Source organism: Lontra canadensis, unplaced genomic scaffold, assembly GCF_010015895.1.
Source record: "Lontra canadensis isolate GAN:19392208 unplaced genomic scaffold, GSC_riverotter_1.0 scaffold230, whole genome shotgun sequence".
In the NCBI taxonomy this organism is placed as follows: domain Eukaryota; kingdom Metazoa; phylum Chordata; class Mammalia; order Carnivora; family Mustelidae; genus Lontra; species Lontra canadensis.
Genome location: NW_022631224.1, coordinates 263,945 through 279,526, shown reverse-complemented (window position 1 = coordinate 279,526; position 15,582 = coordinate 263,945). Strand labels below are relative to the sequence as shown.

The 15,582-nt window shown below is 48.4% G+C and overlaps 1 protein-coding gene across 2 annotated transcripts in view; it reads left to right on the top strand.

Annotated features, from left to right (window-relative positions):
* The window catches only part of CD244 (CD244 molecule), a 28,051-nt gene extending 13,923 nt beyond the window's left edge, over positions 1–14,128 (top strand). For both annotated transcript variants that reach the window (XM_032849490.1, XM_032849492.1), the window contains exons 2-9: positions 4,122–4,436; positions 4,527–4,790; positions 6,184–6,291; positions 6,727–6,794; positions 9,018–9,077; positions 10,871–10,933; positions 12,245–12,301; positions 13,491–14,128. In XM_032849490.1, coding sequence (XP_032705381.1) covers positions 4,122–4,436; positions 4,527–4,790; positions 6,184–6,291; positions 6,727–6,794; positions 9,018–9,077; positions 10,871–10,933; positions 12,245–12,301; positions 13,491–13,571 — 1,016 coding nt within the window. In that variant the 3' untranslated portion in view covers positions 13,572–14,128. The remainder of the gene's footprint in view (positions 1–4,121; positions 4,437–4,526; positions 4,791–6,183; positions 6,292–6,726; positions 6,795–9,017; positions 9,078–10,870; positions 10,934–12,244; positions 12,302–13,490) is intronic.
* The last annotated feature ends 1,454 nt before the right edge of the window (positions 14,129–15,582 follow it).

The window sequence follows — 15,582 nt, the reverse complement described above, 5'->3', positions numbered from 1 at the left end:
GAAGGCAGAGGCTTTAATCCACTGAGCCACCCAGGCGCCCCCCCATGCCTTGATTTTTTATGAACTAAAATAAATGGCTTGTTGATACTCTGTTGTATAATTCTTTCTTTCTTCCTTCCTTCCTTCCTTTCTTTCTTCTTTTTTAAAGATTTTATTTATTTATTTATTTATTTATTTAATAGAGAGAGAGAGAGAGAGAGAGATAAAGAGAGAGAGAGAGAGGGAGTGCACAAGCAGGGATAACAGCAGGCCTAGGGAGAGGAAGAAGCAGGCTCCCCACTGATCAGGGAGCCTGACTTGGGGCTTAATCCTAGGACCCTAGGATCATGACCTGAGCTGAAGGAAGACGCATAACCAAATGTGCCACCCAGGCATCCTGTATAATTATTTTCCATCTCCCTTTTCTCTGTGTCCTTTCTGTCTGTCTGTCTCTCTCTCTGACTCTTTTTAAAAAAGATTTTATTTATTTATTTGAGAGAGAGGAAGACAGAGAGAGAGAGAGAGAGAGAGAGAGCGTACGGGCGGGGGTGGGAGAGGGAGAGGGAAAGGGAGCAGCAGACTCTGGGCTGAGCATGAAGCCCAATGCCGGGCTCAATTCCAGGACCCTGAGATCATGTCCTGAGCTGAAGTCAGATGTTTAACTGACTGAGCCACCCAGGTGACCCTGGCACAATGTCATTTTTGCTGCATTGTATTCAAAAGGCCAGCCCAGTTACAGGAGACAGAAAAGTGAGCCTTATATCTTTGATGATGGGTGGAGCTACAAAGTCACTTTGCAAGGGTCATGGCCATTTTTGCATTCTATCACACTGATTTTCTGCTGGAATTCTCAAACTTTAAATTTTAATTCCTTGAAACATTAAACGTAATTACAGAGTTATCTAGATGCTCCTTGAGCCCAATTCTATTGGTTATTTTTTCTTTTAGGTTTTGGACATGTTTTCTCTCCTTATTCTTGTTTGTTTTTTATTTCATTTTGGACATTTGCATGCAAATTTGCAAATTTTAGAAATAATTTGATGCTCATGTTGATGTTATTTTCCTCCAGGAATAATTTATATTTTTATTTTTTTAAGATTTTATTCATTTATTTGACAGGGAGAGAGCACAAGCAGGAGGAAGGACAGAGGGAGAGGGAGAAGCAGACTCTCCACAGAACAGATAACCCTACTTGGGGACCCTGGGATCATGACCTGAGCACAAAGCAGATGCTTAATCAGTTGAGCCACCCAGGTGCCCCTGAAGATTTTATTTACTTATTAGAGAGAGGGAGAGAGAGAGGGTTGGAGGGGAATGGGCAGAGGACGAGGGAGAGAGAGAATCCTCAAGTAGACTTCATGCTGAGCCCAGAGCCTGATGCAGGGCTCCATCTCAGAACCCTCAGATCATGACCTGAGCCAAAATCAACAGTTGGAAGCTTAACCAACTAAGCCACCCAGGTGACTCAGTATACCCACTTCTTCTTAACATGAGATCCTTGAACTCTGTGTTCTTTTAGTTCCTTGAGTTTATTGCAAGCCTTCTGGGAATGGGAGTCAAAAATGCTAGCCTCACCTCTCCGAGTTTCCTCCTTCCAGATCTTTGCCCTGTTATATTTCACTGCTTTATTAGCTCTCTGATGCCTTTAGCAATATGCTTTTATACTTTGCCCATTTTTTCCCTAGTTATTCTCAGTGGGAGGTTTGGTTAGCATGTCTTAATGTGGTCTTCATGATCAGAATTAGATTTCTTTAGATGATTATTTATCTCAACTGTTAAGAATAAAACAGCTATGCTGTGGAATAAAAGTATGTTCTGCTTTCAGATCACAAATTCTTTGGAGTCAGGAAACATGTCTGATACACAAAGGGGCCCCAACTCTTCAGGGTCCTGGTCACACTCCGGATTGTAACCAGTGGGGATTGATCTCAGGCTTTCTGTGCAATGTGTCATCGTGCCTCTTGCATTTGTAGGACCATGGGAGACAAATGCGCAGTCGGTTTCTGGTTTGGCAATGGACAGAGCCAGTTCAATCATGGAAATATGAATGGGAACCCTATGTGTGTGTGTGTGTGTGTGTGTGTGTGTGTGTGTGTGTTTTTAAAGATTTTATTTATTTATTTGACAGACAGACATCACAAGTAGGCAGAGAGGCAGGTAGAGAGAGAGGGGGAAGCAGACTCCCTGCCGAGCAGAGAGTCCGATGTGGAGCTCTATCCTGAGATCATGACCTGAGCGGAAGGCATTGGCTTAACCCACTGAGCCACCCAGGCGCCCCTTTTTGTTTTGTTTTTTTAAAAGACTTTTTTTCCTACGTAATCTCTACACCCAACGTGGGGCTCAAACTTACAACCCCAAGATCGAGAGTCTGGTGCTCTCTTGACTGAGCCAGTCCAGTGCCCCGAACCCTATGTATTTTATTCTTAGGCGTGTCAAGAGCAAAGAAATACAATCTATCAACCGAATAACTTCTTTCTTTCTTTATTTTTTCAAGTTTCTTTAATTATTTACTCTGACTCCTGAGGAAATGCCAGGGTGAAGATGTGGTTGGGAGTGAACATGTTTATAACGCAAATGGATATCTAAAAATCCCCCTCGCCATTGCTCTCCTCCCAATGTCCTCCATCTTAACAGATCTGTTCATATAACAATCCCCGTATCCTATTCTCTCCTCCAAATACTTTCTGACCCTCCCCGGTGGACCTTTTCATTTCCAGCATTTTCTATGTGACCACACAGCTTCCCTGCCAAAAATGGCCACTGGAACTTCCATTTTTCTTTCCTGACTGCACTGGTCTTTCCTCGGGGAGGCAAAAACTAGCAGCTCTATGTCACAGCCTCATTTTAATTAGCACACATCTTGATCTCTAGAGAGGACAACTGTGGGCATATATCAAGGCCGTGTAGTTTCATTTTTCTCATTATTCTTAAGGGAGTAATTGCTGTGGAGACTTCCTAGTGACTACAAAACTGGCAAACCTTAATGAGAAATGACCCCAGTTTGGTGTGTTAAGTGTTACAAGAGAGGATTATGAATCTAGCTCTATAGGAGGACAGGGGAGGGAACTATGAGTTCAGTTTGGAGGGTTCATCTTACTGGGTTTGGCCCGTTCAGAATTTCCAGCAGTCACCGGTGGTTGCCTCAGCTCTGTGCGGAGGGAGTCATGTCAGATACAGTGTTTATAACATTATGGTTAAAAACGCCTCCTCTACAGCCTCTAAATTGACTAGATTTCAAGCTCATCTCTCTTGCTGTGTAACTTGGGCTAATTACTTTTCAGTAATTTCTACTCAGTTTTTTCCCACCTGTAAAATAGGGATAAAACTCTTACAAGGTCATTGTTAAAACACATAGTTAAGGGGCGCCTGGGGGGCTCAGTCGTTAAGCGGCTGCCTTTCGGCTCAGGTCACGATCCCAGCGTCCTGGGATTGAGCCCCGCATCAGCCTCCCTGCTCACCAGGAAGCCTGCTTCTCCCTCTCCCACTCCTCCTGCTTGTGTTTCCTCTCTCACTGTGTCTTTCTCTGTGAGGTAAATAAATAAAATTTAAAAACAAGAACAAAACCAAGAAAACCACATAGTTAAACATGGTTAATATGTTTTTTTTAAGATTTTATTTATTTATTTGACAGACAGAGATCACAGGTAGGCAGAGAAGCAGGCAGAGAGAGAGGGAGAAGCAGGTTCCCCGCCGAGCAGAGAGCCCGACATGGGGCTCGATCCCAGGACCCTGAGACCATGCATGACCTGAGCCGAAGGCAGAAGCTTAACCCACTGAGCCACCCAGGCACCCCGCTTAAAATGTTTTTATATAACTTTACATAAAAGTGTTTTATAAACTTTATATAAAGTATTTTATAAATTTTACATGAAGTGTTTAAAGCCTGCTGCCCCACAGAAAGAAGTCAGGGGGTTTTAACTATTTTTACTGGTTGGTGGGCTCCTTCAGAGGAGGGGCACGGAGCCTGGGGAGCAGGGAGGCAGGAAAGGGAAGTACACTTCCAGGTTCTCTCAGCCTCTGGTCTCCTCACACATGCCCCCTTCCTCTTGGCTCAAGGGAAGTCATATCCAACTGCCTGCTATGCTCAGGGTGGCGCCCTTCCTGCGGCCTCCAGCCTGGGTTCTCTTTTCTGGAATCCCTAGATTCTGCTGAAACTGTGGTTGGACTCTCGGGAATGCAACTCTCCCTACAAGCCCCCACAACACAGACAAAGCACATAAACTCTGTAAAATGGAAGATACAGAGGAACTCAACTTCAAAAACTTCCGTGATACTGACTTGGAAGAATAAGACTGAAGTGTGGACTAATGATTTAAAAGAGATCTTCGATTTTAGGGAAAAGAATTTAACTCTTCTCATCAAAGCAGCTCAGCCAAGGGACAGTGGCCTGTACCTCCTGGAGGTGACTGGTGACAGTGGGGAAGTTAAGCATCACCAGTTCCAGGTTTCTGTATTTGGTGAGTCCCTAGGACTGCTCAGCCTGCCCCTCTGACCCCCTGCAAGGTTTTTATTTCCAGTGCCTTTCTGACCAGAATCTCTGCTTCCAGATCCCGTAGGGACCCTTGAAGCAGTGGGGGAGACGAAGGTCCTGGGTGGAGGGAAATGCCAAGTGTCGCTGTCCTGCTCAGTCTCTGGAGGTGGCAATGTGAGCTATGTTTGGTATAGAGGGAAGGAGCTGATCGAGACCCCAAACAATCTCAGCAAACTGGAGGAACAGATTGATGTCCACGGCTTGGAAAACTACACCTGCAACGTCAGCAACCCGGTCAGCTGGGTAAACCACACCTTCTCCCAGAGCTGTGACAACAAGCGTGAGTGGAGCACTGTGCACTAATAGGGGCTGAAAATGTTGGACCCCATAATCAGACTCATGCCAGAGATGCTTTGGTATAAGACCCCTTGGTTGCCTCCTCAAGTGCCTTGCAGCCCCTCCCTGGGGTGGTCCTGGTCTCTGGGCACAGAGTTCCCATAAGCCAGGTGTAGCTTAGTCTGAGAAGATTGTTATCCCCAACAAGAATCCTAGGAGATGTGAGTTTTCCTTTCTGTAAGGAAAGCTTAGTTGTTTGGTGGGTCACGGCCCTGCCCCGGCTGCTGGTCATCACTTCCTTCCTCTGACAGACTGATGGAGACCTGTTTCCTCCTCCCAGGGAAGGGTAACTTCCCTAAGCCATGTAGTTCCCCAGGAGGTGACTATGGGGTACAACAGTGCCCTGGGTCATGGGAAAGTCAGTTTGATCACAGGGTTCCTGGGAGAGTCCTTGGTTCATTGCCTATGGTCATCCTAAGACTTATCTTGGGTTAAGTTTGCAACAATTTTTATCAGAGAAATAAAGACTTAATGTGTCATCAGCAAAGGCATTACAGGGAAAAACCTACTTGCTGTCCCTGTCCTTAAGGAGTTTACAGCCCAATACGGGCAACAAAACTAGGCATTCCTAGGCAAAAAAAGCAACCAACAAGCTGAAGCGATTTGGAGTGACAAGGACCCTGGCTTTTGGGTCATGTCAGCTAGGGTTTCGTTACTCACTAGCTCCGTGGTCTCAGGAAGATTCCTTACCCTCTCTGAGCTTCAGTTTTTCTCTTGGGTAAAGTGGGAATGATAAGACGTATTTCCCAGGATTGCTGGTAAGAGTAGGTGAGGTTATGCTTGTGAAGAGCCTCACCAGTGAGCACCTGGAACGCGGAACTTCTTCCCCTTCTTCCCTTGTCGATGGGCTCCCACGTCATGCTACGCCTACCACACAGATATGGAATGTGGAAGTTCAAACGAGGAAGGGGAGTGGCAGGAAGGGGAAGGGAGGGCTGCCTTGTGTTTTCTCGCAATGTGGGGTGCAATGTGTTTTGTTGAGTTAGCAAAAGAATGGATATACGTCCCATTTGCTGTGCCCGATGCTTTACATGTATTAGATCATACGATCTACCCCCTTACGCAGATAACATCATCTCCTTTTATAAGTGAGAAGATGGAGGCTCAGAGAGGTTGAGGAAGTTGCCCAAGGGCACAGAGCCAGGCCTGTCAGACATTGGTATCCATGCCCTTAGCATCAGTCAGGGGAAGTCACCCAACTGCGGGGAGACAGGGTTGATGGTGCAATCAATGGGGTGTAAGGGGGGAGTGCAGGTCTGAAACAAGTCCTCTGGCCAATAGGTGGGAAGGGGGAGAGAGAGGCTGAAAGCTCAGGCCTCGTGCTTTCCATGTCCTAGAACACACCTTTGTGGACTACTTGGTGTTCATCGTGATTTCTCTAATCATCCTGCTCCTGGTCACCCTCACCTGCTTCTGTGTGTGGAGGAGGAAGAGGAAGCAGTGCCGTAAGTGCGGGTCCCCAGGAGGTGCTGTTGCCTGACCTGGCGTCCCCAGTGGCACGCGCCTGGGAGCACAGCACCTGCTTTTCCTCTGGAGCGTTGGGACATGTGTGTGCAGGTTTGGGGGAGGGAAAGTTGCTGGGCCCTTTCTCCCAGGTCATACCTACTGAGGGACCTCGGGGATGTTTGCAGGCCAATGTGCAGATTTAACCTGCAGGGGGCTGGTTTGTTGGGGGGGCTGCCCAGCACGATGGACTCCTCTGTTGCCTGATTGCTGCTCCTGTGGGCATCCTGGGGAGAACACTAATCTGCCTCCTTTCTAGAATCTTTCTCAAGGTCTTGGCCATCTGGGATGGAGGTGGGACTGTGAGAAGCAGAAGCCTGGACAGGATGCCCTCTGGAGGTCTCTGCAGCTCTGTCTTTGCTGCTTTTCTCCCACAGATATGACCCCAGAGGAACCTCTGACAGTTTATGAAGACGTCAACAACTTGCAAAACAGGTGTAATGAAGTACGGTACACGAGGGGCTGGGGGTCTCTCTCCATTAGCCTGGAAGATGCTTCTGGGAGGATGGTCATTAGGAGAAGGGAGACAAAGGGTGCCACATAAGTGTCTTCTCAAAGTGGTCCTCAGCCCTCCCTTCTGTCTTCCCATCACCGTCCTGGCTCTGGCTGTGGAGGACAAGCAGAAAATAAGGGAGAACCTGCTGAGAAGGATGGAACCCAACAAATCCACAGAAGAGGGCAGAAGGCTGCTCTTGCCTCCCAGGGTGATGGCTGCCTGGTGTCCTTGTTTCTGCCTGGTCTCCCCAGCTGCGCTAAGGCCCAAGAAGAATCCAGCTTCCCTGCATTTTGTGTCTGGCCACAAATTCTCATGCCCATGCATGTCCAAGTTTACTTTTGTGGGTCCCTCTATTTTTGCCCTGGGTGTGACGGAAACCAGCCTGACCAGCCAATGCATAACAATGTTGTAGCTAGCTCAGTGGCCTGCATCCACAACATTTTGGGAAGAGGCCTGAGTCTGGCTGAGATCTGCGAGCGAGAAACCAGTTTAGCACAAAACTGAGGAGCCAAAGTGGCTTCTTCCTCCGAGAATCTATGAAGAACCTCTCCAAGCCAGCCTCTGCAGGGAGTGGCCAGTTCTGCCGGCCTGCAGGGTGGAGCTGGGGAGAGCCCTGTAGGGCGCAGCTCCACTGCCTGCCCTTAAGTAGGGCAGGAAGTGGTGACAGGCCTAAGGGAAAGGCAGGGCCTAACTGCCCAGCCGGGAGGGTGGGAGGGATGGGAAGGGCCCTCTTCCCACCCCCATTCCTTGTGCTCCACCTGAGGCAGTGAGACAGAAAGTCGGAGTGGTGGGATCTCCCGCTTTATCACATGTGTGAGGCCTTGTGGAACAGGCAAGCCTCTTCCCTCAGGTCTGGGCCCCATGGGAATCAGGAATCGGGGCAGCTTCCCCGGCCCGTTTCCTTTCCCCATTCATGGAATATTGGGGTGTGAGACACAAAGGAGACTTTGTCTCTCCCATCACTACCAGCCACTGGGACGAATGCCTGAGAGCAAATGTGTCTACCTACAGCTAGAAGCCCAGATGCTTGCGACAAATTGCCTTTCCTCCCACAAAATGAGGATGACTTTAGGTCATCTTCTAGGTCATCAGCATTTAGGTAAATTCAGGGGAAGAGTGGAAAAGAGCTAGTCAGAGGATAAGAAATCTCGTGGGCTCTGATGAGTGCTGTGAAGTGTGTAAACCTGGCGATTCACAGACCTGGACCCCTGAGGATAAATATACATTATATGTTTATAAAAAAATAAAAAAAAATTATTAAAAAAAAAAGAAGAAAAAAGAAAAAGAAAAAGAAAAAAGGAACTCTCTTGGGGATTTAGGCCTCTGCCTCTGACTCGGGAGCTCCTCCCTCCATGGCCTCATCCCTTGCTGGCTTCTCCCCATGGGTTTCGGGGTTTGGTCTAAAGGCCTAAATCTCAAGTTCATGTGCTCTTACTCTGGGGCCCTGTTCTGACCTTTCTAGAGACGCTCCACTCTCATTTCTTGCCAGATGCCCATGACTCTCGAGCTCCCAGGACAGCAGGCTTTTTCCTGATCCTCTGCTCTCCTTCCTCTTGCTGGCCCCCTCTTGCTCCCCGTTCGAGCCCAACCTGGCAATAGGCGCTCAGGGGTAAAACACCTCCAACCCTGACTCCTGTGGGCAGGAGGGGAACAGGAAAGGCATGGTCTCCCTGCCTTGGGCCTCGGTCCAAGGCTTCACTCAGCTCTGCGGCTGCCCGGGGGCTGACATCAGGCCTAAGGCAAACTCTGCACCAAGGCTGGATCTAGAGAAGGGGCTTTAAAACAGTGAAAGCCTCTGAGGTAGGTGCAGGCCATGAGGTGAGGCTCAGATCACAGCCCTGCTCAGGGCCCAGTGGTTACGTGGGAAATCTGGCTGAGAAGTCGCAAAGGCAAGTTTCTAAGTTACCGAAGTAAAGCCGGTGATCAGAGCCCCTGTGGACAGGGTCACCCGGTGCAATCCCTTCACACCTGGGGGGTTCCTTGCATGGGACAGTAACTACTCCAGTGTGAGTCGCTCTCTCTACTGTCGCTCCCTATCCTGGGGTGACTGATGACCACCTCCTTCACTAGCTTCCGGGCGCCCCTCTTGTTTGCTCTGTCTCTCCCCACCCAACCCCAATCTGGACAGACACAGCCATCCGACCGTGTGCCCCTTTACTCTTTCTTGTGCAGACGCAGAGGCAGAATCCCTCCGGAGAAGGAAGCACCATCTACTCCATGATCCAGTCGCAGGTACCACTATGGCTTCTCGAATCCATTCCAGGCCTGTCTATGGCGCTTCCTAAGGCCTTCCAGAAGCTCACACTCCTGAATGGCAGAAAAGAGCTTCGTGCTCCTAGGGTCTAAAGGACGGCGTGGCCTCAGCTGCATTAAGATGTTGGAAAAGATCTCTGTGGCTCTGGAGTGTCTTGGCAGAGCTGAACAGAGCTTGAGAGTCTGATGTAGCTCTTCATTTCCCTTCCATGCCTGGTGGCAGGCGTGGCCCAGACAGCCGGTAGGGGGAGGAAGCTTGTCAGGGGACTTGGCTTCTGTTTTCTCTTCCCTGCTACTTCCAATACTTGGGGACCTTGTAGTGTGTTTGTTTTGTTTTGTTTTAATTTCTGTTCCTTATAATACTTGTTTTCAGGGAAGAATGTGTCTGGGTTGTCCTCTTTTATCTTATTATGCCTTAACAATAACAATTTTTAAAAATTTATTTATTTGATAGGGATACAGAGAGGGGAAGCACAAGCAGGGGAGAGAGGCAGAGGGAGAGAGAGAAGCAGGCTCCCTGCTGGGCAGGGAGCCTGCCATGGGGCTCTATCCCAGGACCCTGGGATCATGACCTGCACGGAAGGCAGATGTTTAACTGACTAAGCCACCCAGGCGCCCAACAATAACATTTATTATGTACTTACTATGTCTATTTTCTTCATGAATCTCACAAAACAGCCTCATGAACTGGGTCTAATACAACCTCCATTTTGCAGATGAGGAGACAGACACAGATAAACTAGTGTGTTCCAGGCCACAGAGCTTAGCTAAAGGGCTTCTGAGCCTCCCATTCCCCCTGCCCTCTCCCTGTCTCCGACATCCTGGGGTTATAGAAATTTACCATAAACTGGAGAAGAATCCTCTAATTTTGACAGCTAAAATGACATTTTCGATAACCCAGGCTGGGGCATCTCTCTCAAGGGAAACACTGCCTCTTGGTGGCTAGTGATGAAAAATTTCTAATAAATATGACATTTATTTTTTATTTTTAAAATAATTAAGTCCTGAAGCAGTAACCTCTTTGGTTTGGTGGCTAAGCTGCTGAGCAGAGAAAATCCCTGGGGGATAGTGATAGGCTTCAGAGAAAGAGCAAGAAAGAGGAGAAAGTGGGAAGAGGGAAGGGGAAGTTGCGGGGGGGTGCCCCCTCCTGCTCCCCATGAGATCATGTGATTCACTGACAGTGGGTCAAAGTCCAAGAGCATTAAAGAGAGATGTAAGAGTGACCGATACCTGCTAGTTTTCTGGCTTTAGTCACACTGGATTCCCACAAGAGGAATCTCAGTAAATGCAAGGGAGAGCTCACCTCAGACTGAGATGTTGAGTGAGAAGGAGCCTCTTTCTCTGGGGTTCCTGAGAAGGAGGATGGCTACCTTTCTCTGAGGACACCTGGTTCAGGTGCAGAGAAGGAAGGCATGTTGCCAACAGGAGGCACTGAGGTGTTTAGGAAAGACCTCCGGTGAGTCTGGGGTTTAAATCCTGCTTCTACTGTGAATATACTGACTTGGGCCATTTACCTTTTTGGAGCCTCATCTGTAGAATGGGGCCGACGATGATCATTCCTCTCATGTGGGTGTATCGTAAGGGTTAGGGGAGAACACTTATACAGAGTAAGTGCCATCAGGTTGTCTGACCTCCTGGGTCCAGGGTTCCTTTCACTAGTACTTAGAGATTCTGTCTGGGCAGGGTTGTGGGGGGGTGGAAGAGACGACCTCCCTCCCTAGGATTCTGTTGGATCTATGCTTCCGAAAGGCTTTTATTTCTCTTCTTCTTAGTCCTCGGCTCCCACATCACAAGAAACAAATACGTTGTATGCGCTGGTACAGCCTTCCCGGAAGGTGAGTCTCCTCCTCCAGTGCTTGGGAGGCAGGTGTGGATCTGCACGTGCACGTGAGCTTGCCGAGTATGGGTGCACTGCCCCGTGAGTTGTCTTCCCTTGTGTGTATCTGAGCAGAGTGGGTTAAATGGCTGGATTTAAATGTTAATGGGCCAACTAGAAATGCTTTTCCGATTCTGTTTGGAGAAAAAGACTGAGACAACAGCGGATTAAAGGAGTCTCTAGGAGTTTCTATGGGACAAGGACAATCAGACAGAAAGGTGGTACTTTGTCCAGAGAGACCACGCCATCCTTAGTAGGCCAGCTGAGGCTATGGAGGGTTACTAGAGGGCTTTCCGAGGTGGGGGAGTAGAGCCCAGAGCAGGAGGAGGAGCCCAGACCTAGAGAGACACAATGTTGACTTTCAGGAAACCGGTAAGGTTCTAGCCAGTCCTGTGCTGGTTGGTGAGCTGAGGCAACCCATCGCAGCCCCCTCACGTCCTGCTCCAAGCTGAGCTCACAGCTCTTTTGTGAACCTGGTGCCCACGGTGATCTTTTCACCTTGAGTGGGAGGGAGTTGGAAGAATGGTATCTCCAAGGCTGGAGTCACAGCAGGACGACATGAACTTAACACGGTAGTACGGGAAGTTGGGAGTATGTTGAACTGCGGGAGTGCTGAGTACATCGGGTCAGGGTCGAATGGGGGGGAGGTTTAAAACAGATTTTCGGACTCTTTATTCACCTGCCTTCTAATATGTCATTCAATCCCTCAAGATCCCACCATGAGAGACAGTTACACTTCAGTTCTATGCTGCAGGGCATGGCGCTAGGGTCGGTCACAGGCACCACCATCACGTGATTGCTGCTGCTGAGGAGACTCTACCTAGTACTGCGAGTGCCTCTGAATTCCAGTGTTTCTAGGGTTTCACCACGGTCAGGGATGTGTGTGCCAGAAGCGCTTACACTAGGGGTGTGTGTGTGTGAGTGAGATGTGTTGATGAGATGCATGGTCTGAGGACATATGCGTATGTGTATGTGTGCGTGCGCTGGGAATGTGTGTGAGTGGATCTGAGAGGTATGTGGGTACGGGATACCGACTTCTGACTCGGGTTCAGAAATGTCAGGTCATATGTAAGTGTGTACTGTGCCTTCTCTGGAAACCATAAACCCCATTACTTACTCTCGGGGTAGAAGATTTTATTCACCCCTGGCTGTGGGTTCAGGGATGTTTTTTGGAGGGGGCCCTGAGTCCCTTTGGGGACCTCTCACATTAGTGAGGAGTGGGACGTTTCCTGACTTGAAGTTAAGCACTCTTTACCCTCTGAATTTCCAGTCTGAATCCAAGAAGAAGAACCAGAGCTCTTCCTTCAGTTATACCATCTATGAAGAGGTGAGATTCTAGAGCTCTTTCTGAATGGGTTCAGGGCCCGTAGAAAAGCCTTGAAGTTGAACACTCGTGAAAAAGCCATGCATAGAGTCTCAGAGTTGTAGAGATTTTAGGGATCTTCTTTTATTTTTTTAAAGATTTTATTTATTTGAGAGAGATAGACAGCATACAATTGGGGCGGGGGTGTGTGTGTCCCTATTTTCCATTCCCTAAATGGCCTCAATGGAGCCACCAGGCTCAATGATCACTTTACAGTGTCCATTCCAGAATCAGTGTAAGATTATCTATGCCCCAGAATGGTTCCCAATTACTTGCTAACTTTGGAAAATCACTTAGATTTATTTATCCTCCCTTCTCTGCACCCTTGTCCCACACACCCGTGGAAAGGAGACATGTCCAAGGTATAGCCCCCAGCTGGGGAACTAGCTGAAGGACAGCCCTAATTTAAAACTCAAGCTCCCTAATAAGAGTCCAACCCTAATACATTCTCTGACCTTGAATTAAACCCTTACTTTCCTTGGACCTTAGTTTCTTCATCTCTAAAATGAAAATGTGGGTAGGAACATCCCTGGGGGGCACCTGGGTGACTCAGTTGGTAAGCGTCTGTGGCTCAAGTCATGATCTCAGGGTCAGGCTCCCTGCTCCTCCCTTTGCCTCTCAATGGTTATTGAGGGTGTATGATGTGTTCGGTAGCCTGCTAGTGGCGTCGTGTGAATTATCTCATTTAATCCTCATAGAATGCCATGAGGTAGATATAATTATACTTCCCATTATACCCAGAAGAATTTGAAGCATGGAGGGCATTCCCACCCACTAGCCTCATGGTATATCGGAGCTTCCACCTGCGGCCCAATAAAGATGCTGCCGGTGGTCACAGGGGAGAAGGTAGGTGGGTGCCTGCTCAAATTCCTGGCATTTCAGCTGTAGCCCCACATCAAAGCCAGCTGGACAGCCCAGGGCTGTAGAGGACACCATGTGAGCCAATGCAACCTAGGGCTGGGTCAATGTTAAGAAAACACTAGAATTGGAGCCAGAAGAACTGGTTTCAAGCTCCTCCTTTACATTATTTGTACTACAACTCCAAGCTTCATTTTCTTAATCTGTAAAATGGGGGTAATAATTGATGCCTCTCAAGGATGCTATGAGGATCTCCTCAAGGGAGAGGGTCTAAAGTTCTTCTTTTCTTCCACAGGTTGGAAAGACACAACTCAAAGCCCAGAACCCTGCCCGACTAAGCCGCAGGGAGCTGGAGAACTTCTGCGTGTATTCCTAGTTGCTGTAGCTGTTCTCTCCTCCCTTAATATCCCAGTGTTGCTTTGGAAATCAGCGCAATGGATGATACCACATGAGTCTACAGAGTGGTGCACAGTTTAGAGAGGACATGGGAGTTTTTTATAGTCTATGTCTTGTTTCAAAAATGATTTCTAGTAAGAGCGAATCTGTTAAATAATATCTCTAACTTACAGACTGGATGAGAATGAGTAGACCGTTGGGTAGTTCATCGTAGACTGCAAAGCAAGTCGACAGCCACACAGCGAGTTTATCAAGTGCTATGCCGAGGCAGGCTGCTGTTATTACTAGCATTACGATCCCTTCCTCTGGTTTTCTAATGTGTGACTCATCTTTCCTCCTCTCTAATCGGGAAAGACCACGTTTCCAGACTCTCCCCTTGCCCAGGCCCATCTTCCAAAGAGGGAGGAAAGATAGGGTGACTCAGAGAGAGAGAAACAGCCCCCCACCGTGAGGATGGACTAACCAGCTGTGAGCCACTGGCAGCTTCTCCAGGAGGCCCGGGCCTAGGCTTTACTCCGATACAGAGGAAACCCCCTCCCCACATTAAACCCTTACTTCTGGCCACTTGATCATGAGGGAGAGAGGGCAGGAGTGAGAGTAGACGGTGCAGAGCAAGCTGACCTCTGAGTGGAAAGATCACCCTGAGCCCGTGCTGTCCTGATAACTGGACAGTGAGACCAGCTTTGCCTACGGTATGATGTATGATTTACAAAAACACGTTATTAGAAATCTGTTTTAGCGTCTTCACAAATTCTTCACAAGTAGAAACCATACTCTCTTTAAGTCTGAGTCCTGATGAGTGCTCCCCATGGCGTATTCTGGAGCAAGGGTTCAGGGGGCTGAGCAGCTGGGAACTAGACCCTCTGCTGGGCTCCCCTGAGCCTCAGGCCAGTCTCTTCCACGAGGCTGTGCGGACAAGAGACGAGACTCTGGCTGAGCCCGGTAAGGGGATGCGTGTGAGCTGGAAGAGGTCCTACTCAGAGACCCCAGCTGTGGCTATCGCATGGAACCTGGTTCCTCAGTTGTCCACTCTGTATGTAACATGGGAATTTAATATAAAACCATGCTGTCATTCAGAGGCATTCTAAATTTCTTTTCTGAGTTAAATTTTTGTGTCCCTTCCATATTCTGTACTTTTCCTCTCTATAGCAGCCAAAGGGCACTTGTGTCCATCAATAAACACAAGTCTGTTTAGTTCCTCCTGGAGAGGGGTCTGGATTCTTTGCAAGTTATTGGTGTCTTCCAGCCTTGTTCACACTGGAGCAGATGATCCCAGAGTCCCCAGACCCCAGGCCATTCAGTCTCATGGGAGCATAGCCACAGCTTATCCTTGTTCATCTCATGCCCTCCTGATCCCTCTCCCCTGGGGGCTCTTTGGCTGGCCAGCTAGCTTCCTCCTGGAGACAAGTGTGAGCGGACCACATTTTGGAGCAGGTGTCAAGGGTAAAAACCAGGAAAACATATGCAAAAGAAGCCTGGGGGCTCCAAGGCACATACTGGCAACTCAGCGCTAGAGTTAGGAGTTTGGTGAGCAGAGGGAGCTGGAAACGATGGGGGTTGGAACAGTTCAGATGAACACCAGAGACACTGACCACTCACCCGGCCTTTCATGCAACCTGAGTTGCAGCTTATTAAAGGAGCAGAAGAGACCCCATGGTCTCTCCCAGGGCTTTTGGGGATGCTGTGTTCTAGAGTGTAATAATGCACAACGTTATCATATTGTATGTCTTTACTGAGCTTCTGTAATAATGCCTTATGAGGATAATTATCCATGCAATGACCAGCCAGTGAAGAAGCAGTAATTTAGCTCCTGCTGTGTATGAAGCACTGCTTGGTCCCCGGAAGGACCCACTGCAGGACACGGAAAGCATACGGACTCCACAGGACACATGCAGGAGAGCACAACAGCAGAAGCACAACATTAAGGACATATGTGGGCTTCTAGGTGCACGTGACACAAACGTACACTACAGTATCATGAATCTAAGTCA